General features: G+C 42.6%; 1 protein-coding gene across 2 annotated transcripts in view; it reads right to left on the reverse strand.

The window, feature by feature from the left end:
- Positions 1–1,191: 1,191 nt before the first annotated feature.
- The window catches only part of ARHGAP26 (Rho GTPase activating protein 26), a 324,880-nt gene continuing 301,113 nt past the window's right edge, over positions 1,192–24,958 (reverse strand). The window contains exons 21-23 of one of the 2 annotated variants that reach the window (XM_032769157.2): positions 16,672–16,782; positions 10,933–11,024; positions 2,106–3,052 (exon numbers count right to left, since the gene is read on the reverse strand). In XM_032769157.2, coding sequence (XP_032625048.1) covers positions 2,964–3,052; positions 10,933–11,024; positions 16,672–16,782 — 292 coding nt within the window. In that variant the 3' untranslated portion in view covers positions 2,106–2,963. Of the gene's footprint in view, positions 3,053–10,932; positions 11,025–16,671; positions 16,783–24,958 lie in introns of both variants that reach the window. The other variant, XM_032769159.2, reaches the window with a different exon arrangement.

Consider the following 24,958-nt stretch of genomic DNA (forward strand, 5'->3'; position numbering starts at 1 on the left):
GTGGGGGGTGTCCTTCACCTCTGAGCTGAAAAGTTATTTCACTCTCCCTTGCCCATTCAAAATCTTTGGATTTTTTTTTTTTTTGTTGGTGTCAGCACAAAGGCCAATGTGGGTTCATCGTAGTGATGAATATTGCAATATAGACACCTGTCCCCTGGGATATGGATGAAGACCAACCAAATAATTTCATACAGGAGACCAAACAGAAATCAGCTGGTAAATTTTTTTAGCTGCTAACATGTGAGGGTGGATTTAAATCCACAACATATTGGTGAAACAACCTCTCCTCTATCCCATTATGAATCCTACCCCTCCGCCATTTTATCCTCTTAATTTGATTAATTTTCAAACCAGAAAATACTATAGGACAGAGTTAGTTATAGTCAGTTACTTCTCCTGACAATCTAACCAGTCCTGTCCAAAGAGGGTATGATCTTATCTACCAATTTGTTCACAGACAGTCACACTGTGTAGCTCACAAGTATGACATTAAAGTAACCCAGAACAGTCAGGTACAGTGGCTTCTAAAAGTCAAGCAGTGAATAGTAACAGAGAGCTTTAGCTAAGTAACTTCTGTACTTGGCTATTTTTTATTTTTTTTTAATTTGGATATGCTGGAAATCTGTCCATTTCCCCTCTGCACAGGTCTGCCAATCACTTGTTTTTCATCCTTAACATTCCATTATCTTTCTTCAACAATTTCTAACCTTTTAATTATTTTTTTTGATGAAGAAAAGGCAAGCAAACTGCCACGAAGCTAAGATATACTTTCTCTCGTCTCTGTCACATATAGATGTAAGTAAAGAAAGCCCTTAGCTTGGTTCCAGTTTTCTGAGAAAACCCACAAAGGCGTGTGTGTGCGCATTAGATCTCTCCCACACACATATGTGCATGATGGCATAATAAATATATATATTATGTATCGTATCTTTTATGTATAATATATATTAGATTGTCTCCTTCCAACCCCAAAGTCTAGGAAGTTTAATTAATGTAAATGAAATTAAAAAGTGAGCAAAAACTCAATCCAGCTGGCTGGCACAGTACGTGACAAAATGAAAGAAAAGGTCAACATGTTTAAAGGTTAGGTTGTGTGCCTGTGTGTTTTTCCCTGTAAACTGGTTTCAAATATCCATGGAACATCTAGCTCATTACAGCTCCGCTACAAATATCAAACAGAACTTTCCCTCATAATATTTCAAATTATTCTATTTACATATGATTTTTTCCAACAATAAAAATTGAAACATACAGCAATTCAAGAACTCATGTTCTTAAAAAATAATTAAAACAGAAAATAAATCCATTCCCTAAATCCCATCTCTGCGTGATAATGTGATAACTAGACAAATAATTCTTCCTGCCAAGACGCCAGCTTTTCTTATGATTTGTTATTATAAAATGTTGTAGCACTTGCCAAAATATCAGGAAAGTTTGACTTTTCTTTTCTTTTTAAATATAATCTGAGCTGCGCTAAGGACTATGCAAAAAACTTTCTTGAGAACAATACAAGACTGGAGTGACTCTATCCCAAACTGGGTACTCAACAGAGGAGGCATCAAGACTTTCTAAGGGCAGCACAGAGGAGGAAAATAAAAAACACTGGAAGGACTAATTGTTTGTTTTCCTTAGAATTTCAATTGGCTACATGAACAATAAATGCTTATATAGCTACAAAAGATTTACTTTGTATAATCAGTACTGCATGGACTTGGCATCACTGGACTACATGCTAGGCTGCAAGCAAAGATGCCATCTATAAAAGCACCTGTAGTGAGTGGTAAATGTAACCAAAATTGATGTAAGAGTGGCCCGGGCATTCAGTAAGCATGGATTCCTCTCTCTACAATGTGCATTGGTAAGTGAGGATACGAATCAACAAGTCAGACAAAACAAGTGGTATTTATCATGAGCTGCATCTTGCCTTCCAAGAAGGAAATGGCAGCTGCACAGATCACAGATGTTTACCCAGCATAAATCTAAATCTAAAAAAAAAGTTATGAAAGGTTTGGTCCAAAATATTCTCTCCTCCATTGTGCTGATGCTCAGAGCACTGAAAATTCACAGTTGATCTTGCGCTCACTCCACAGAGATCATTCAACTTCTTTTGTTTTTGCTTTCACCATCAGAAAACAGTGGCATTTTAAAAAAATATAATCCTAAGTAAGTAGGCTATCGTCAGCACCAGGGTATGGTGTGTTGCGTTTGTTGAGACTGGACTGAATCCCATCAAAGATAGCTCAGGGCTGTGTAAACTGCTGCTGCAGAAATGTTTAGTGGTTTGACGTATGTAAACAGTATCTTAACCTCTCCCCTCCTCACAGCTATATGAGAGAGAGATTGCTTTGCTGTTAGCCAATAAAAGATTAATTTTCGTTGATTCAACAAGGAGGGGACAATTTGTGAGCAAGAAATGGCAACAGCCTCCTCTCTCCAACATAATCTCCTCCTCACAACGTGAAATGTTGGCTTAAGGTCCAATCTACATACCCTGGATTTGTGCTAACAGTACTCACATAAGCAGTTCCACTGAAGTCAAGGTTGATGTCAGCGGGTCTACTAGTTCAAATCAAGGGTTTGCAGAATAGGGCCCTGAAATGGGTATTAATACTCCTTTTTAAGCTCCTGCACTTTGCTGATAAAATGGCTCAACAAAAGGAACAAAGTTGAGAACGTGGGAGCAGTGGCTGTAGGAATCACACACGTTTACTAGAAGTTGGAAGAGCTGAATGACCTCCACGGAGCCTCTGACCACCCCTTCTGCAGTATATTTGCACACACCACAACAGATCACGAAGGAGACATATACATTATCATTCATATAAACATCAATTTCAATAGGAATTGGAAAGTCCTTCACCCTGCATTTCACAGTGGTAAAGAGCAAATGATCTACAACACTCTAATCAGCAGTTGTCATGGATACCATGTAAAGCTCAGCAGTGTTGCTTCTGTGCCCAAAGTTATAGGAACTCCACATAGTTTTCAGGGATTAGTCCTGTCTTCCCGTTCAGGGTTCCTTCCAACCAGCCAGGCTCCTGAGATGGATGAACTGAGGAGAGAACAGAGGATATTAATATCAAGCTTACAAGGGACATTTTCTAGTGGAAAGGAAATAAGAACATTTTCACCCACAACCAATCTCACTCAGTTATGGCAAGTTTTGAATTCGCCTTTACAGCAGCAAAGAGAAAGTAGCCTCCCTTCTGCTTGCTGTGGTTTGAAGCTCTCTGGGACAATGGTGACAAGAAGCTATTTCCTGCACTTGCATTAGAGATCAGTATTGGAATCATTTCCCCTCTCCACCACACAGGAGAAATGCAAATTTCTGCTGCAACTGTCAGGAACCTGGGGCCACCCACTTCAGATGCATTATTCCAAGGATTCACTTGTATCCTATTTCCAAAGTCCCTTATTCATTTTCCTCTGTCTCCAGAGTCTGGGGTCTAAATCATCTGCTTAGTGGCCTCCGCTCTCCCCCTGCAGCTGATTGATCTAAAAACCCCTCTCCATTTCCCCTGCTCTTCAGATACTGAGGCTGCTTCTCATTTCCCCATCCCTACAGAGTCCCAAATTCAAACTGCCGAGCACCAGAATCTCAAGTCTGAAATGGCTTCTTTCCACTTTTTCCCTCTCTAGACTCTTAGGTTTATAATTTCTCCCATTTCCCTTCCCGCTGGATCCTGTTGTCTAAAATGGCTTCTCCTCTCCCCTCCCTCCCTGCAGACCTCAGGGTACACACACCTGCTTTCCCCCGCTCTCCCTCTAGACCCCAAGGTCTAAAACCATTTCCCCTACTTTGTCCCTCTAGATCCTGTGGTCTAAAACTTCCTCCTCTTCTCTCTCCCATCCTATGCTGTGGTCTTAAAAACTCCTTCTCCTTCTTCTGTCCACTCAGATCCTGGGGTCTAGAACTCCTCTTGTGTCCACCCTTCCTAGCTTTGCTTTGGCTTGCTTTTTGTGCATGTGGTTTTTTTTTTAACATGGCATGAAGAAATTCTCTCTCTGTTTGGGGAAACCATTGTGATGACGAGAGGATTATATAAGCCCGGTCACAGGCCCTGGTCAGGAAAAAGAAGGATGAATTATGAAGAAGCTATTGCTGTTTGTGTGCTGATAATATAAAAGCCACTCTCAGCAGAGAACTGGGCCTTACTGCCTTGTTTTAAATATTGTTTTAATTACATAAACTAGTTTTCTAAAGAAGTTGAGAAATTAAAGCTCTTTCACACTCTGCTGAGTGCATTAACGTGACTTCCTGGGCTTGGTTTAGAAACACACTCCCTCCTCCAAGTTCTGCACTGAATACAGACTGAGGGACAAAGAGCCAAGCACTCAGATAAAGAACAAGTTTCCCAGTAATGATCGGGGGTGAGGGTTTTTTGGGGGGGAAGGTGACGGGAGAGAACGTGTTTCGATATGACAGTGCATTCAAAATACCCCCAACCCTTGAGCTAAGACTTCTTTGAAGTTTAAAAAATGTGGTTAGCCACACTGTCATATGATTCTGCACTTCCTGCTCTGGGCCTCACCAGCTTCCATAAGAAAAAATATTAGCATTTTCTAGAAAGGAATCAAAACACTGCAGCATCACTTCTATAAAATGAGATATTCTGAGCAGTTCCTGTAGGATGCTGGAGTATTTTATCTTCACAGTCACATAACACTAGGATATGGAACAAATTATTGGGAAAATGCTTATTTTATAAACAAGGGTTAAGCTGATGCAAGCACAAAAGTATTCCATGCTCTGACATGGTAAATTATCAGATGACGACAGCCAATCAACCTTTCAGATTTATCTGAATTTCCTGGCTTTGATCTTTCTAACAACATGGTTTCTGGGGAGAATTCCAAAGAAAAAATGGGCCCCACAAAAGAAAGAAAAACGCCTGCTTACTCCCATCTACCCAAACGCTGTTCCAAAACTTCCCCCTCAGTTCTGTTCTAGTAGCAGATAACCTTCATAATCTCTCCCTGAACAACGTACTCACAGCTATCCCGCCTGCTTGAAATCTCAATTCACCCATGAAACCCTTACTAAATCTTCAAAGAAAGCCCAGACACCTTTCCAATTACCAAAAGACCTTCCAGTTGCCAATAAAGACCGCTACATGCCCACCAATGCTCCGTGTGGTCTACATTCTGCACTACTTAGGGGGACACCTTGTAGGGAGATGGACTTATTGGGATGCAGGAGGAGAAGGGAAAAAAAACCAGGTAGCTCAGCATCGCTGTTTAACTGGGGTTTGAATGGGCCACTGAATCCTTCTCCTATAGCGAAGACATCTACCTGTCTTTAAGACATATAATGCTGTCACTTAAAGTGGTGGGTGGACCTCTTGCAATTTTGGTTTATTTTGGTTTTTTTATATCGTCAGAGGCTACAGTGATTAGTTTGGGAAAGGAAATGCACTTGACCAGAATCCCAGAAGGGCTCAGCTTCACCAGGGGATCCATTGCAGGCTAATTTTTAGATTGAATAAAATTGACCATGCCCATTAAAGCTGATTAGATATCGACTTACTATCTGTAGCACAAGGTTTCCTATATTGATCATGTGTCACAAAGGGCATACCTTTTCAGCAATGTGTCTATCTCTGGCAAGCACCTAGGAAACACCCATCCCTCCTTAGAAACCTTTGAAATTGTGATTGAGGGAGCATACATTGTATGTGAATAATGGCTTCTCACTGCTTGCGCTTGCAAATGGTTGCACTGAGCAGAATAGGTCCAGCCACAGTGTGTGCCTGTGTGCAGTTTTTCCCCACAGCGAGGGTTTGCACAATCTTCAAATTCTAGGTCTCAGTAAATGGGCTCAGGATAAAGCTTTTATTGAAAGTCACATGGGTTCCAGGTACTACTCTTCTCTTCCTTTAAAAATGACTAACATCCCTGAGAGAGCCATTAATTTCTTTCACGATGCTGTCTGATAAAGCATCACACATACGGTAGATGCTAGACAGCATCTTAACAGCGTTTTCTCCCCACTACTGTATAAAATGAGAATACAAAAAGAACACAACTTTTCCACTTTTACAGCTTACAAATCACAGCATCTGGCAGCAGCAATTAAGATGTTTTTTAGGTTAATTTAAAGGGACAGTAGCTAAAAATATAGCCAACATTTTTAAATGTGCGTTTAAAATGAATCACCTACAGGCCAATTTACATAAATGCTGAGTATCCACAACTCCTGTTGTAGACCACATGATCTGTTGATGTTCAGCAGCCATGGAAAACAGGCCCTACGTCTCTATTTAGGCACCTAAATAAGTGGCTAGATACAGGCACCTAACTTTAGAAAATCAAGTCTGAACGTTAGGTTTAATGAAAACTATTGACCACATTTCCTAATCTGTGTCACTAATACTTGACAGACAATGGTTCTTAACCTCTTCCCTAACAAGACTCCCCCGCCTCTCCCTCCAGGACTTTCCTTCTGTCTAGCTGGGGACCCCCTCCCATTTAGCACTATGGTAAGGACACAGTGGTTGCAATCCCCCTGATACTTATTTACAAGCCTTAGGGTGGGAACCCATGCTTTAGATTTTTAAAATATAAGAATTATTAAAATTCTTTCCATGTACATCTTGACACATATACCATAGACAGGATGGTCCAGTGGTTAGGGCCCTATTCTAACACCCATGAAACCCAGGTTCAAGTCAATGCTCCACCAGACCTCCTGTGCGACCTTGGGGATAACTGAGGCACAGAAAGGCTAACAACAGTTCCTTAACTCACAGCTGCATGTGAGAATAAATACAATAAAGATTCTGCAGTGTTCTGAGAAATGCAGGGAAACTTGCACGGCAAGTGCTGCAGAAGACTAGTTAAATCCGAAGAAAAAAACTGTCTACCTTCAAAAGAGTATTTGAAAACATTGCTATTAATATTAGGTTTCCCAAAAATCTCATTATCACAATAACTAAAACGAGGACATCAACCACCAGACAGTGTCTATTTAATTTCCTTCCCAGTGACCAGCGTTTTATCTGTTAGAGTTATTAGGAAAACACTAAGTGATTAGGGAATTCTCTGTGTGTTTTTTCTTGAGCAATCCATCAATTTTTATCTAGCAAGCGCCCGGTATTTAAATCAAACTTGTACCTGTTTAGTTGCTGGCCTCTGTCACAGGCTCAAAGAGGGGACTGCGCTAATTAACAAGAAGGGGACAAAAAGAGAATGTGGCAGCTGCTTCCAAAGTGACAACGTACATGAAAATAAAGTCCAAGCCAGTCTGGGAAGTGGTAGAAAATCCTTTCCATATAACGCAACTATATCCAAGACAATATTGAAGAATTCCATTGAGCATAATATTTTTGCTCCTTTTTCTTGATGGAGAAAACAGACAATCTATGCTTTTTAGGAACAACTCCTATAAACAAACTGATTTCAGTCTACCCACCCCAAGTCCCAGCAATGTGTAGGAGAAAAAGGACATGAATATTACAGTTCAAAGTAAGACACTCATTTCCCCCTTTTCATTTGGTGCATGAACCATTACAGCAGTGTCGTAGTGCGGCTCTGGTACAATATTCAAAAGCTAATCTGTCTCTGTCACATTCACCTAGAAAGCTGCTCAGGAATCAGGGAAGTTGACACTAGCTTTTGCTGCTTCTGCATCTGGGCTTTGATTACCTTGAATTTCCTTATAATGGAGGTTTATTTATGAGATCCAAAATGTGGAAAGGGGAGCAAAAACGGCATTAGACATGGGACAGTGCACTCACGCACAGACAAAGTACGACTAGGGTGACTATATTTCCCTATGCTGAACACGGGCCACCTGGTAAAATTACTCGTATTCAAGTGAGTTCAATGGCAATCAATCAGAACTATGCAGTACAGTAACTCCTCACTTAAAGTCGTTCCGGTTAAAGTTGTTATGTTCCTGATCAAGTAGGGAACATGTTCATTCAAAGTTGTGAAATACTCCCCTCTAACGTTGTTTGGCAGCTGCCTGCTTTGTCCACTGCCTGCAGGAAGAGCAGGTTGTTGCAGCTAACTGGTAGGGGCTTGTAATCAGGGCAGACCAGAAGCCCCCCATCAGCTGCCCGGCTCTCCTAAGTTCCCTGTGCTGCAGCCACCCAGCAGGCTATCAATTGCAGGCTATCAATTGCCGGCAGTTCAGCTGTCCCTCCCCTCACTGCCATGTGCTCCTCATGCCCTCTGCTTAGGGTGACCAGATGTCCCAATTTTATAGGGACAGTCCCGATTTTGGTGTCTTTTTCTTATATAGGCTCCTATTACTCCCCACCCCCTGTCCTGATTTTTCACACTTGCTGTCTGGTCACTCTACTTCTGCCTTGGAGCTGTTCCCAGAGACTCCTGCTTGCTGTGCAGGGGGGGCTAATGTCAGGGTGTCCTCTTCCCCCCTGCTCCTGCACCCCGCTTACCCCTTCTCCATATAGAGCAGGGAGGGAACACAGATGGAGAGAGTCAGAGAGAGCTTGGGGTAGCAGCTGCTGTTTCAACTTCCTGATCCACTTAAAAAGATAATGCACTTAAGAGTGGGTCAGCTTACTTAAACGGGCAGTGTGCATTTCTCCCTCTCTCCCACAAACAAGATGTGTGTCTGTCTCTGTCTGCTATGCTGTCTCCTCTCCCTCGTGTTCGTACTGCCTTGTGTGAGAGGCTACATTAACAACAATGTGTTCACCCTTGGAGGCTCAGCCAAGTGCTAGTTCGTCATTTAGCAGCAAGGCTTTCCTGGGAAATATCCCTCCCTCTTCCACTCCCTAACTTCACCACCATAACCAAGCTTCACAATCATCATAGCTGCAAACAGTATTAAATTGTTTGTTTAAAATGTATATTGTGTGTATATCTATATAATATATAGTTTTTTGTCTGGTGAAAAAAATTTCCCTGAAACCTAACTCCCCCTATTTACATTAATTCTTATGGGGAAATTGGATTTGCTTAACATTGTTTAGTTTAAAGTTGCATTTTTCAGTAACATAACTACAACATTAACATCAATTTGACTGAGCCCATTAAAAAGAAATACTGCATAGTTGGAGTCTTCATTTACCTTCATATCTTTAAGGATTTAGGGTTCACAATGGGAGGCACACACACCCCAATCCCCTCCCGCTCCACACACACACACACACACGAGGAGAGGTGAGACACACACACTCCTGTATACCTCTCTCACACACGAGGGGTGACCAACCAACCCGACCCTCTTTGCCAGTCACTCTCCACCCTCCATGCCTGCCTGGGCTCCAGGAACAGACCCATGTCCTGGTACCTGGTGCCCCACATTCCTGAAGCAACATGTGGGGGGGGGGCATGCATCACATGCCTCCCTTCCCCAGATTTATGCCAGGGTTCACACCAGAATGTGACCAGCAGCAGCCCTTCGGCACTGTGCAGGAGGGAAGGGACGGGAGCTGCTTCCAGCAGCGGGGGAGTGGGGTGGGAAGGGATGACCTGGCCTGTGTCTTTGCAGAGCTCATCTCTTCTTCTCCCAGCCTCCCCTGGCTGGAAGCATCTTGTCCCTTCCTGCCCACACAGTGTCGAAAGGCAGCTAACACCTCCAGGCTGCTGCTGGCCACCGAAATAAGCTATCCACCTCCTGTCCCCCGGCTACAGCATGGTCCTCGGGAGTCAAAAAATCTCACTGCCTTGTGGGTGAGACTGCATTATATTGGGTTTGGTCTAGTACAGCATACCGGCAAGAGCTGGTACACCATGCCAGACTGGACCAGCTTCCCTGGCAGTGATTTAAAGGACCCAGGGCTCCAGGCGCTGCGGGGAGCCCCAGGCCCTTTAAATCACCGCCAGAGCTCTGGCAGTGGGGCTCGGGCAGGGATTTAAAGGGCCTGGGGCTCCTTGCAGCGGCTGGAGCCTCTGGCCCTTTAAATCACTGCCCGAGCCCCAGCGAGGATTTAAAGGGCCCGAGGCTCCAGCCCCTGTGGAGAGCCCCGGGCCCTGTAAATCACTGCCGGAGTTCTGGCAGCGGGGCTTGGTTGGGGATTTAAAGGGCCCGGGGCTCCACATGAATTCGGATATAACGCAGTAAAGCAACGGGGCTCAGGTGGCACTTTTAAGGGCCTGGGGCTCCCCGCTGCTTTACTGTGTTATATTTGAATTCGTGTCATATCAGGTCACGTTCTATCGGGGGTAGAGATGTGCCTATTGGCAACTAGCAAGAACGCATTGGATTAGAAGAGGAAAGCAACTCAAAAGCAGTACTGGTTTTCAGATTGAGAGAGGACCCGTTAGCTTTGTTTTCACAGGTTTTCATCCCTCTGTATCACTGCAGTGGGGTGGATGGTGCTCCCATGCTAAACATTACATTAAATTTTTACTTATTAAAGATTACAGCACACATTCTGTGTTCCTAAACATAGGCCCTGGGGATCGCTGCAGCCCCTCCATTTAATTCTCATGCATGTATGTATACAAGGTGATGATGCCACTGAAAGATGAAGCATGGTCACATCCTGTAATTTCCCTCCATTTTGAATGCACGAGTTGACTATCTGGTGCTAACCAAAGGCAATGGTGGTAGTTTGTTATAATGAAACCTGTATGATAGCAGATTATAAAAGTCCAGAGTTGTCCTCCTTGAGGCTTCTCCTTCCCACCTGTACTTCCGCAACAATTCTTTTTCCCTCAAAAGGTTCAGTCCTGATGAGTGCTGAGCACTTCCTATGAGGTGTGAAGCACCCTTAACTCCCACACATACAAAATCAGCTCCAGTGGGCCTGATTTTCAGTGATGCTGAGCACTCCAGTCAACAGGAGCTGTGGATTTTCAGCACCTCTGAAAATCAGACTTCTTCCTCTCCTTATCATCATGTCTGTAAAATCTTTCTCCTTCTTTGTAGCTTTCAACAGTCTCTTTCTCTCTTCTCCCTCTGTGAAGCATTTTGTATTACATTACACTGTCCATGCTTAGGAACTGAAGACTCACCATTATCGAATACGATGCCTGCTGTGAAGGAGAGCTCTGAGTCATGTTCTGCTTTGCAAGCATACAAGGCTCTGGCTTTCCGGAATGGTGAGCTGTGAAAATAGAAAAAGAGAATGTATTTGACAGAAAAAGGAAAATTTGTATTAAAAATATAACACGATTTCCATCCCCACTCTCTTGGGGGAATTTTTGAGGAAGATGTCAAAAGAAAGGGGTCAAAAGGTTACCTCGGTCAGGGGACAAAAAATTCAATACTTCAGATAAAGTCAAGCTCTCTCAGAGATATCACTTCCTCCAGAGTCTCATTTCACCATATTGGAAATTTCAGTGTGAGCAAAATTGAAGCACTGAGGAACAGGGCACGTACAGAGTTGCCCAACACACTGAGCAGCACTAAATCAGAGGTCACTGGAGGAGTTTCCTGTCCATTAAAGGGGAGAATTAAATAAGGCCAGAGTAAGTTGGGAATATTTTGTGAGTCACTGAAGAGAAATGTCTAACTAAAAACCTAGTTCCAACTTGGGGCAGACAGGCAGGCAGCATTAGCAGTCACTCATTGACACTGTAAATCAGTCAGGGTGGTTTGTTTTTAACATTTACCCAAAAAATATTTTAGAGTTCATTTCTAGCTGTACCTGCAGTGTTCTAGTTCCTGGGAATGACTCTGCACCCACAGACGAGCACTTCCAAAATAGAACAATAAGTAACTTCTATTAATAATTTGTTGCCCTTTTTCAGAACCCATCACCTGAGGGTCTCAAAACCCTTTACAAACATTAAATTTCAAAACCTGCCTCTGTATTATCTGCACTTTGCAGTGGGGTAAACTGTAATGTAATATAAAATCCATTTATTCATGTCTGAATACTAGTGACCTCATAACATTTTCAGAAGCATTCTTAATTCATGGCTAACTTTGCACCTCAGCAGATGACCTTCCCATGACCTGCCTCATACCATCTATTGATCTCCTCACTGGTTGTTCCTACTATGACAACCTCCCACCATTCCATCCATGATAGCTTTCTCAAGATTATTTCCATCTCTATGCCTGACGTGACCTAAGTATATAAGTTTATTTCCCAACAACTGGTCTGCTTTTCTCTAACAATATTTCATCTTCTTTGCCATCCAGGAGGTAGGTAAAAATCTTCACCAGGATCGCATCTCAAAGGTGTTAATTTTCTTCTTAGCAGCAGCAATTGTTTCTCAGGAGTCACATCCATAAGTTGCTATGGAAACAAATAAGCTTTTCACCAGTCGGACCTCCAGGGTAAACTGAAGCAGAAAACATTTGCATCCAAAAGCCAACCAGCAATTCACTGGTAAAGCAGGGAACAGAATGCAGGAGTCTCTGGCTCTTGCTTCAATCAGAAGACCACGACAAACAGATATCTCAGATTTCTAGTCAGGTGGGGAAGAGTTAGCTCACCCTTCCTTTTCTGTCTTAAGGTCAAACAAGACTGATCAGTATTTATTGTTGTATTTTAAGCAGAAGAGTAAAGTATATTTTATGTAGCATATTTTGCAGTTTTGGAAATAAGGAAACTGGGATATCCCTCCCATTTCAGTGAGACAATCATGCAGGAAGCTGTATGCTGACTCTGCCTCAGATGGAAAACTCACCAGAAAAATGGAAGCCTCCTGCCTGAATTGGGAGTCCTGGAAGGCAGAACACTTGTAAAGTGGGTTTGGCTATATGTATCAGCCTTGGAAATGGAATGTTTGTTACCTGTCCAGTTCCTTACTGAGACTCACAGTCCAAGATATTTGGGCTGTGCCTCTGCTCATACAGATACCAGAGGCAGCATAGACTTGTCAAGAAGGTTTCAAGATTCTGGCTCTCAAGCCAATCAAGTGCTTCCAAAGCAGTATGAAAACTCTGAACTGGTATCAGTAGATTCAAACAACAATAATGCCTTGTTGAACTGAGTTCAGTGCTTTTTTTTATGAGCATTACTTTAAATGCCTAGATCGCTTTGGCATTTAGACGTGAACTTCTTGTACCCCCCACCCCGACCCACAATCCCGAAGGGATTTATTTACACTGCCTGAATAGATCAGGGTGTATTCCTATCTCAGTTGATCATGGAAGCCACAAAGACCCAACCTGACTGCTCTTCTCTTTGGAAAGTTGATGCTCTGTGGCTTCCCTGACTTTGACAATGTTCTTGGTACACATAGTACAACCTGAAAGGCTGGGCGCTGCGGTCAGGATCTGGGGGTCTGGATTGTGCAGGGAGGGTGCTTCATTTTCTTGGGCTTTTGCCACTGAAAGACTGAACCACTCCAAATAGAATCGTCACTTGCCTTTTCATTGTGTTTCATCACATGTTGAAAATAGTTCCAGCTCCCTCAGAGGGGAAACTGAGGCAGGATGCATAGTGCCATGGTGGTCCACAAGAGTGCTGTGTAAGCCAATCTGATGCAGTCTTCTAGGTCACTTCCTACAAGATGCCTTATGATGAGGCCCTGACGTGTATCATCTAATAAATATGAGTCACTGTACTACTCCTGGCTATTATCACGATCAATGCCTTTATGAACATTCTGGGAACACAGAACAGACTTAAGGGTAACGTTTCCTGGAGATAGTGGCAATTTCCATAGGCGAACTAAAGAAAGCCAGTAACAGGGGCTGACTGGAATATGCAGATAAGCTTCTTGGTGGCACTATCAGGCTGTTTCCTGGAGAGATTGCAGCGATAGCGGGAGCTAGACTCTCCATCTTCCATCTTGAGATCTAACACAGCCTGGACTCCTCTAGATCTTTTTCTCATTATGGAGTAAAGTCCTGAGCACCTTTCTCCCTGAGAGAAAAGTTCTATTGCCCCAGTTCCACGTTGTGTGAGGTTTCGTTCAGGACAGCTTGATGTTCCTCATCTTCTCTCAAGGTTGATTTCTAATGACAGATCCTATCTGTCTCTGTGCATGGTCTTTTGAGAAGAAATCTGTCTTTTCAGGATTTACCACGTCCGTTGCCAGGGATAACTGCACCCTATCATACTTTGGTTGACGAAGAGAGCATATTTGGGTTCTAAGGCACTGTAGAATTCCAGGACTTGCTAAATGTATTTAAAAAAAAAGTTACGTCACTTTCGTTTGCAGGAGCTCGTTCATCAAAAAAGACCCTTTTCCGTTAGTACCATTTTCATCCAATATAAATAGGAAACCAAAACAAGCTCACTACAACCCAAAGAACTCCCCGGCTCCTTCCCCAAACAATAACAAATAAAGAGCAGTAAGAAGTAGAGTTTATTTGTCTCATGAGGGTTCATAATCATCTCTCCCACCACAACATTCTGAGATTTGCTTTGAGATTTTGAGTTTTTTCAAAACAAAATTTGGTTGAACGTATTTTCTCCAGCTTCTGACTTCAAGTAATCAGTTGGCCCAAATTTGCTCAAACTGGGCATGGATTCACCCAGAAGTTTTACAAGCCTCTTCAGTAAACCTGGTCAAATTCACAATAAAACCTCAGACCGGAAAAGCTTCATGGGGTTTTGTAATTTCAATGACACACTTTGGCACAGCTGCAAAGATTATACTTTTCCAAGTTTTCCCATCCAGTTTAACTGGATGTCAAGGGTGGGGAGTGGCACTGTTAGACAAACACAAACTAACGGGGTTACATCTCTACCATTCAGGAGCCACGTAGGACTCACTCAGCATGAAAAACTTCGTGGAGGTCACAGAATTAAAACAAAGGTATTTTCTTGGCAACGGCCCTGAATTATTTAAGCTGTTGCTATTCTTGTGAAATAAACCCCTTTAGGCCTCCAACCACTTTTTTTTGTCCTCACAGCACCTCAGTGCAAGTTGCTACTATCACGATTGTGCCATTTCTGCTGCTGCTGCGCCCTTCAAGGAGATAAAAAGCTTGGATCCTTCTGATCACTCATTTTTAATTTCTGCCTCGAAGCATGGCATAGGGCCAGGAAAGCACTCAGTGGAGTTTTCCCAATGTGCCCTTGTACAATTTATAGAACGAGGGAGTCGTCCTCTCAGAAGAGGGGCTACTTAGATGATATTACACCACTATTAGGCCTTTGCAGGCTCCCATCAAAACAAATAACCTGCTGAATAGACAGGAGTTAAATGTGGCATTTGTAAGTTGTGGGTGAAGGTAGTTTTCAATTTTTTCATATAAGGAGCAGCACTCAGGTTCTGCCTCTGTCCCTGAGATGGAAAAGACATCTCTCTTCCTGCTGCTTTGCAACATTTATGCACTAATGAATACTAATTAAAGGATGGGGAAAAAGCAAAGATAATTCCCATTTAGGATGTTCTTAAAGGAATTAATATGGCATTTTATTGCATTTTTTATGATCCACTTGAAGAGAAGGGGTCTGTTCACAGGGCAGCTTTCTGGAGGTCATATTGAAAATCATCAGAGGATGGTTATTGCCAACTCTGAGTTAAATACTGTAGCAGTGCAGTTGCCAGGGATGGGCTGGGGCGCTGCCTACTAATGAGCGTTAGATATTAAGGCATCAATGCTGTCCTACAATCCAGCACAGCAAAGCAGCTGGGAAGCCTGGTTAACCAAATCACCTTTAATAAACTAGTACAGGGAGAGTAGACAGGAAAAAGGGGGTGTGGTACAGGTGACATATTTATAAGGCAAACTGACTGCTTCTAGCTCCATACCAATCATAAGAGGACACAAATATATCAATGATGTTGCACCCAATTTCATTTCTTTTACAAGGTAAATAGTCTTTGCATTCCCCCAGCTCCCATAATATGATACATATTCAGTACAAAGGTTTATGTTGAAGAGAGGCACATTCCTCCTATACATTGCATGTTTCTTCAGTGGAAGATAAACCAATCACAGCAACTAGTTAGAATACTCCAAGTTCTTAGGGCTACACAAGATGGCACGTCGCAAAACAAGAATGCTCTAGGAAAATGGGTATTTTGTCAGTTGAGACCATGCAGCAGTTTTCTGAACTTAGAGGCACCATGATGCTAGGCCGTTTAGAAATAACCTAGGTAGAGCATTATATAATACCATATCCTTCCTCCTCAAAGGGTAAGATTTTTAAACCTTCCTTTAAGGGGTGTTCTCCACTTCCAGGATCAATTTATTTCATGTGACATCTAACTACCTGAGATGCAGACACAATAAGACAGATGTCTATATTACATAGTTTCATTCAGTAATTGGCACCCACAAAATTGCAGGTGTGAAAAGGGGAGATTGGGCTGGGGGGGTGGGGCGGAAATCAAGGCCCATAGTATTTACCAATTCTTAGTTATGCCATGCAACACTCCTGTGAGGTTAGGGCATTTCTTACCTGTTGTAGAGATGGTAAAATGAGGTTCAGGCAAGTTAAGAGACTTGGCAAAGGTCACAAAACAAGACAACTGTAGCAGCGGGAATCAGACTTCGGAGTCATGATTTCTAGTTGCCTGCTCTGATCACTGAGAAATTCTCCCAGTGGTCTGCACCACTGTTGGGATAAGAGGAACACCTGGTAGATAATTAACTGTTGTTAGGTCATCTCAAACCATTCCTCTTGGATCATGGGATGTTTGGAAGTTTCCTCTGTTGCTGCATGAAGGCAGCTGAAAACCAATGAAGGCTGGTAACTAAAACAACAAGCTAGAGACCAAAGCTGGATTGCACTGGGAGAACTTGAACAAGACACACAGAAAAAAAAAAGTAAATAAAAATATAATAGCAGCAGCAGCAGCAGCAGCAACAAAAAACCAGAACAAACTGCAACAGACCTGATGGGGGATGAGTCGCTGGACGTAGAGGAGGTGGGCATAGGACTTGATGACGCAGAGAACATGGGCCAGGAGGGTGAAAGGGGTAATGCTGGGCTTGGATTCTGAGGGCTGGAAGACAGAATCAGATAATTTATCAACACACAACCATCACAAACAAACAAAAACAGAGAAAGACATTCCAACAACATCCAACAAGAGTAGGCACCTGGGGAATATTCACAGCATGAAACAAAGCTACAAAATGGAACACTGAGCCCTTGGGAAATAGTTTCAAGGCCAGATCTGCATTTCTTTAGACAAAAAGGGCTGGACCTTGCAATTAATCCCTGCTCTATTATTCTTTTGCTGGCAAGCTTGCTGCTTTGTTGTATGGAACGACTACATTCCAGGTTACAGAGGTCATCTCACTGCACACAGCTGCTTTCTTTCCCCAGCTACTTATCTGCTTTGTTTTATTTCCCCCATTGTTGACAGGCTGTTGATCATATTTCTGGACATTAATGGTGTCTGTAACCAGCCTTTCATTCCTCTCTTTATTTTGGTGGCTGTGGTGTGCAAGTATGAAAGGCTATTCCCTGGCTGCAATCCACAATGCCCGAAAACAATTTTCTGTTTATATTTTTAACTAAATGGGCCTTACACACTGGAAGCCTAGAGGAGTTCATTATCTGAAGGATGGCAGGGAAGTTCTTTCTTTCTAGTATCTGTCTGAAGAAAATTAATAAGGAAAAACCTCCAATAAATATGCCCCAAATCATGTAACTTGGGTACCTACTATAAAAAAAGAAAGACCCTTCGCTCCAATATTGACAAGCCCACAACAGAACACATATTCCACATGCTTTCCGTGACTAACTCAGCTTGCTGACATGGACTCTTTCTCTGTTCTGAGAATGAACGAAAACCAAGTTTTAAGTATAACTTATTTTGTGAAATCAGCAAAAGGCTATTGAGGAAAGCATCAATGCCCTATCAAATGGGATTTCTGCCAGTGCAGGTAGAGGACCTATTACTCATAGTCGGCAGCAAAACACAACTGGTCTATAGCTGTCAAACTTATAAATGATCAGCAAGCCTCAGAATCCTCTGTTGGGACTCCAGCATGAACCAATCTATCACGATGTAACTGGTTTGCAAGTGATGTAAATGGTTGATATGCATGTAATAGAGTCTGTTCATTATTTTTGCAGTGTTTGCTTTGATTGTTCTCCTCCTCTACTGTAACCTTTCCATTGCCTTTTTAATTGGTTTGTTTTAAACTTCACTCTTTTTCCTCCTCTGAATAAGAGTAATCAACTCAGCTAGCTCTGGAATTTATTAGATACTGATTCAGTACTTTTCCTTGAAGTATTAGTGTCGTAACACAGAATAACGTGGAACCACCTTACAGCAAATTCTGAGAGAGTGAAACTCCTCTTATAGACAAGTGGAGTAAAACTTCCTTAGTTGTTTCAGTGCCTTTCAGGGGATCTAAGTATAACTGCAACAATTGCACTAAAAGAATGTGCACCACTTGAAGTCTTGATAATCTTCTAGCCTTTCGGTGTGTTTGGTGTCTCAACTGTATTGTCTGTCTAATTTAGACTGTAATCCAATTTTGTACAACACTAAGCATGCTACCAGCCCTCAACAAGCAGTATATAAAAATACCAAGGTGGGTTACTTTGTAAAGACTGGTTTTATGCTTCAGTCTCCAGTGAGCAATCAAGTTCCATTTGTCCTTGATATGCAATGGGGACTGCAAGCTAGAGATCATACAGCCATTGACCTATGGGCAGCCACCAGTATTGCAGACAAATACAGTACTTAAAGGGAAGTGGAGCAGAGGATTCAGTGCTAAAATAACATGGCTGATGAGTCTTAAGAGATTAAATTTGTGTTTGAGAAAATGGCAAAATGGATCTGTCTCTTATGTTAAGAGACTCCCAGAGGTTGTTACTAAGCCAGTTCCCCACTATTTTGGGTTGCTGTACCAAGGGGCACTGGATGGAATTAGTACGTTGTTCTGTTCTTTTGAGAATGGCCCAAAGGAGCTGAAAATCAATCCCTTTTGAGTAGTTAACAAAGGTGGTTTGGACAACCGAAAAGAGTATAGTCAGGTCCTTCTCAAATGCCAGGCCGTGTTTATACCACATTCTAGGAAACAGCATGGACACATGAAACCTGTCTTCTGGCTCCTTCTAACCAAGGTTTCCTAACACTATTACATGAATCGTGTTAGGGACGACATCTGTGTTTTTTAAACATCACAATAAAAAGAAGTTTTTTTTAAAAAGAACAAAGATAAGGAAAAATCTTCTGAAAACAATGACCTTATGCTAGACTCCAGCTCATAGTTTCTGTTTCTTATCATAGGACTAGGACTGGCCCAAACTCTGGAATATTTTGTTAGAGTGAGAGAGAGAAGTCAACAGGATGGACAATATTCTGATTCAGTTTCAGGTTATGTTTCAAATGCCAACCTCCTATCACAAACAAATCAGCAGTTTCGGTGATAGGTTAAAGGATACTGTTGAGTAATTTTTGGTACCTTTTCTTTTCTTTGCTTGAATTACCCTTTTAATAGCTTGAAAATAAAATTTAACTCCCTGCAGATCATGCTCTTCCCCTACTTGTACAGCCTTCATTCCTCCCACCTGAGATTATGGACAAGCCAGTATCCTCTGTCAATGTTCTGAGGTTCTTATGGTTTCTCACACTCTTAATTCTACATTCTAAAACCCTCAACATTCTAAAACAGTCTCTCCAACACTCAAATACCCGCTAGTCTAAATGATGAGAGAATGTGACACAAATCAGGGTTTCCTGCATCCCCTTTTATTTGTACTTGCAATGAACATGGTTCCGTTTTGCTTGTGTCCAATTCCACACAAATCTCATCTGTCCCTTGTTGGAGTTATCACCATTGGCAAGAGAAAAGTGTGTTAAAAGAGTTGGTGGATTCAGTCCACCTTCTGGTGAGAAAGTGGCTGCATCACAAAAATCATCATTACAGTCGGCACCAAGAAGACATTGTTTACCACCTTTTAAAAGAGGTCAAAATTTCAGCTAAACTACTTGATGTCCATGCCCATTCAGGAGTAAACCCTTCCTTGCCTTATTCACACGAATAGTCCCACTGAAGTCAATAGGGGCAAACAATCTCCTTACCTTTATTACTTAAAGTCATATTTAGAGAGAAATAAGTAAGTACAGTAGCATGTTAGAGTTTCCTTAGGAATACTATATGAAAAAAAAATTTGAATGATTTTATACAGACTTCTATCAGAAATTCCTAACATAGTTCTCTGATAGATATCAGGTTTTTTAAAAAATATTTGTTTTTATTTGATATTTTGCTAAAAATTGGTCATTCCTTTATAAAAATGACAAATTGTCTCCAGACCTTTGTTTATTTATCTATTTTAGCAAAATCTCTTAGGTTACTTGAATTTATTATATATTGAATATATTCTACATTTAAACAAAGGATGGCACTGCAAAAGGGACAATTAGCCCAGATCGTAAAAATTAACCCTTTTTTGTTCTCTCTCTGGCAGGCATAGGATGCTAGCTATCTTGTGATGACATTATATCTTCTAGTCAAGTTGTAGAGCACAGTAGCAGGCAAGTATGACTTACTGAATGTGTGTATGGGCATGCTTCTGCCCTTGAATAGAAAGAATATGCTAGATCCATTCAAATATACATGAGTTCTTCTTTCAACTGTATGAGAGACTTGAGCTCTTCCACCTCCTTTGGTGTAATAAAGAGGAGCTTGTCTTTTGGAAGCTGAAGTTCATCAATTCTGTTCCTCATGCTAACCCTATGCAATGCTAAGGAGTTACGGAACATTAAAAGTCTCTTATAGTGTCACATGGTAAATACCATGGCAATTACATCATTATTTCATCTTTACAATAGTGGACAGGGTACATATGCTTTTAGACTTTCTACTATTACTCTACATTTACATAGCACCTTCCATGAGAGGCTCTCAAAGCACTGTATAAGGAGGATGTCATACTACTGATTGGTAAACTGAAGCTTAGAGAAGTGAATTGGCTCATTCTGGTGAGTCAGTAGCAAATGTGGGAACAGAACACTTGACTTCCAGCCTCTAACCACTTCACCTGGCTGTCTTGTTACCAGACATTCTGCAGTTTCAGAATAATTTACAGGAAATCTTATATTCTACGAAAAACATTTTATCTACCAGTGAGTCTTGGTAGTTACAATACCCGGTGAAGAGAGTTCACTGCAGGACTTGAGATATTTAGGAATGTGTAATTAAAAGCATTTCCCTCTATATGGTGTATTGGACCAATACACTGTTTCTGAGATTAAACTCATTTCGAAACAATGTAATTCTCATTAATCTTAAAGACAGCTGCGTCACCAGTATGTATTTCCACATTAGCCATTTAGTCCACTGCACTAATGACAATATAAAATATAATCAATAAGGTTCTCAGAAGAGAGAGTTATTTCTATTTGGTTATTTTATTTAAAAAAAAAACTTATAGTAAGGAACACATCTTTCAAACTAACCTTTGTCTAGAAAGCTGTTACAATAAGCCATTTGGGACAGGGACTGGCTTTACTGTGGGTCTTGGATGGCACAGAAAACACTGTCGGTGCCTATCAAACCAATCAATGAAAATAATAGGTAATGAAGATATGCATTATATTAAATGGAAAAATGATCCCATTTCAGTTGAGTTACACAACTCTCTTCAAGTGGAGTTGCATTGGCACTGATTGGTTCAAGCTGACCAAACTATTCTCTGCTTAGTCTTATAGGTCATTTTGTAAGAATCTTTATAAGAAACTTCTTCATGAAGCAGAGATTGTGTTTTAGGATTGTACAATGTGCCATCCTTATGTTCATGCCTGCCAGCTATGTGATCAACACACAAGTTAATGGCCTCCTCTCTATCAATATGCTTTTATTTATTTGTTCCTTTTAAAGCCTACTCTAATATACTGCTTGAATATTGTCCAACTGTTCCAGTTATGCAGCCACAGAGCCTGTGCTTTCCCTATGACTCTTTGGCAAGCAAGGGTGGTTGAATAAACACACACTATTCTGGGATCTCTTTGTATCTTGGAAAGCAGTTATTTTTGTATGGACTGATTTCCTTTCTCTCTCTCACAGGAATCTCAGAGGGGGCGGTAGGGCTTTTGAAAATACCAATTGTTGTCTGAATTCAACTGTATATTTTAATTGTATGTGCCAAAGTAACATTCCACATGAAGTTATTTATTTTTTTACCCTTGTGTAGGTTGCAGGCAGCACTTCTGGTTTGATGTATAATGGGAAATAAAACAGAAAAAAGAATAACAAGGAACCAAAAATATCAAAAACCGGAAACAAAAAACTGACTAACAGTGGCTGAAATTAGAATCTCTAAACCAGGATATTAACTTTTCACAAATAGCTGCAGGAGAGGGAATTCCGTGCTTTGGCAGCCCAAAATATTTCACTGCTTTAGAGCTTTCCTTCTTGTTCATTACATGCCTTCTACTTGAGCAAACTCTGAAGAATGCGAAAAGCAACCGTGACCTGCAACTGTGGAAATCCACGGCAAAATAACAGTATATGCATTGGTAATGGTATTTTCGAAGGAGCAAGAAGGATTTTGGCACTCATGGACTTTCAGTGAACATTTCCATCCTCATGTTTAATTGCAGCCTACACAAGTAAAAAGCCCTAGTTTTATTTCCATATTTTGATCTCATTTCCAGTTGCTGCATCTAAAGGCTCTAATCCCCACTCCCCCCATCCATATCCTGTCTCTCTCTTCCTCCCCATACCCTGCTAGTCTACCTACCAGCCTCTCTGACATTTACGTGACACAGTCCAAACCTTGCAGCCATTTATGGGTCTAAATAATGATCCCTAGCATGGTTTGAGGACAGATTTCACCATTTTATTCATTTGGCTCACAGGACCTCATCAGTTCTGTTGGAAGAAGCTCTTCGAATGATTTTCTAGGGAACTCAAAATTCAAATAATTGTTTCCAGCATAAAAATAGCTTACATATGAATGGGAACAGCCTATCAATAAATGGAAATTGCCCATCAATGAATCAGCTCTATAATATACTCAGTAGCCCCATGCTGTGTTCTCTGTCAATACTGGACTATATAAAAAAAAATAAAATCAATGTTATAACCATTCCATTCCTAAAAAATAAAGCTGCTAAGCTTCAGGCTCTCTCAATGCAACAGCCAGAGGGTAGCTGTTGCACAACTAGCTAATGCAAGAGTATTCAAACTTTGTCAACCAAGGGCCACGTTAGCAAATTTCCAACGGACAAAGCTATTCTGAATAAATAAAATGGATCTCAATCCAGCTGCCCTAAGATATGATACAGAGCTCTAACCTACAGAGACCATGACTCCAGCATGCAATACTGCATCTTGATCAAGGTACACTCCACATCCATTAGGATGGAAGGTTGTTTGCATTTCAATGCCTACTCAGGCTGCACCTCCATGTTAAAAATGGCATTGCAAAATCCCTCAGGTTGGCACTGCTCAGTGGGCTGCACTCTGGTTACCGCGATCTACTGGCTTTCATTCATATGTATCAGTCATTTAGGCAGGATACACGAGTTTCTCAGTTAGAACAAAAAAATGCCTTTTAAAAAATTTACTTCATATGGTACCTTAAAATGTAACAGAGGTAAAGCTAAATCCTTCGCTAGGGGGTTTTACCCCACATATTATCTAGCAGCAAAGTTATTCAACAGAAAAAGAAAGCATCCATACATGTCCAGAGTAGACAAACCAGTAGCCCAGGGGTCGGCAACCTATGGCACGTGTGTCAAAGATGGTACGCAAGCCAATTTTTAATGGCACACTGAGGCCTGCCTGGACTCCAGTGTGCCATTAAAAATCCTGCCGATGCGGTAAGCCGCAGGGTCTGAGCTCCTGGGCCGGAGCGCCAGGCCAAGTGCAGCAAGCCGCCGGCCTCTCCCCCACCTTCCCCCTGAGCCCTGCCGCCGCAGTGCAGTGCTCTGGGGGCCGGAGCTGTGCACTCCTGTGGGGCAGCGTTTGGCTCCATGGGGAGGGAAAGACGCTCCCCGCTCATCTGGAGCCCTGCTGCCCCACGTGCAGCACTCTGAGGGGCGGGGCGGAGCAGGGCTGCGTGCACATTGGCAAGGCTCTGGATGCGCGGGGAGCCTCATGGTAAGGGGTCCGGGGCAGGGAGCGGGGGTTGGATAAGGGGTGGGGGCAGTCAGGGAACAGGGAGTAGGGTGGGTTGGATGTGGGAGGTGGGATCCTGAGGGGTGGTTGGGGTGGGGTCTCTGGAGGGGGCAGTCAGGGAGCAGGGGGGGTTGGATGAGGCATGGGAGTCCCAGAGTCTGTTAGGGAGTGGGAGGTGGATAGAGGTCAGGGCAGTCAGGGGACAGGGAGCAAGGAGGGTCCTGGGGGGCAGTTAGGGTGTGGGGGGTCTCTGAAGGGGGTGGTCAGGAGACAAGGAGTGGGGGGTTGGATGAGTTGGGAGTTCTGGGGGGCTGTTCAGGATACGGTAGGTGTGGAGAGGTTGTTGGTGCAGGCAGCAGAGGCGTTGTTATGGATCCAGAGTTCTGGGCCGTCCTGTCAGGGGCGGTGGGAGCAGTTTAGATAGGCCATGGTGAGTCCAGGGGATCGTTCTGTTGGGTGCGGGGGTGCTCGGATAGGGTGGGCAGTCAGGGGACAGGCTAGGGGGTAGAGTCCCTGCGGGGCAGTCCAGGGACAAAGAGGCAGGCCAGGCTTAGATAGGAAGGTTGGTCGATGGTCCAGGTATAGGGGTAGTCCGGGGAAAGGAGCGGGGGGGCGGGGTTGGGCGTTTGAGGGGCGGGGGCAGTCACCCAGCCCTTGCCCTGAGCCGTGACATCTGACCCTCCTCCCGACCACAACCCCCGCCTCTTGCCCTGAAGCTCTGCCCCAAACCCCCCCGAGGCCCGTGCCCCTGAGCCCTTACCTCGGCAGGTCCCACTTAGCCCACTGCTGGCTAGGTGAAACAGACCCCAGACCAGCAGCAGGCTGCAGCAGGCAGCGCGTAAGATCAACATTTTAATTTTATCTTAAGATGAAGCTTCTTAAACATTTTGAAAACCTTGTTTATTTTACAATATAACACTAGTTTAGTTATATAATATATAGACTTGTAGAGAAAGACCTTCTAAAAAACATTAAAATGTATGACCGGCACGCGAAACCTTAAATTAAGAGTGAATAAACGAAGACTCGGCACACCACTTCTGAAAGGTTGCCGACCCCTTCAGTAGCCCAAGGGTTCTGTTATCAGCT

This window comes from Chelonoidis abingdonii, chromosome 7 (genome assembly GCF_003597395.2).
Source record: "Chelonoidis abingdonii isolate Lonesome George chromosome 7, CheloAbing_2.0, whole genome shotgun sequence".
Lineage (NCBI taxonomy): Eukaryota > Metazoa > Chordata > Testudines > Testudinidae > Chelonoidis > Chelonoidis abingdonii.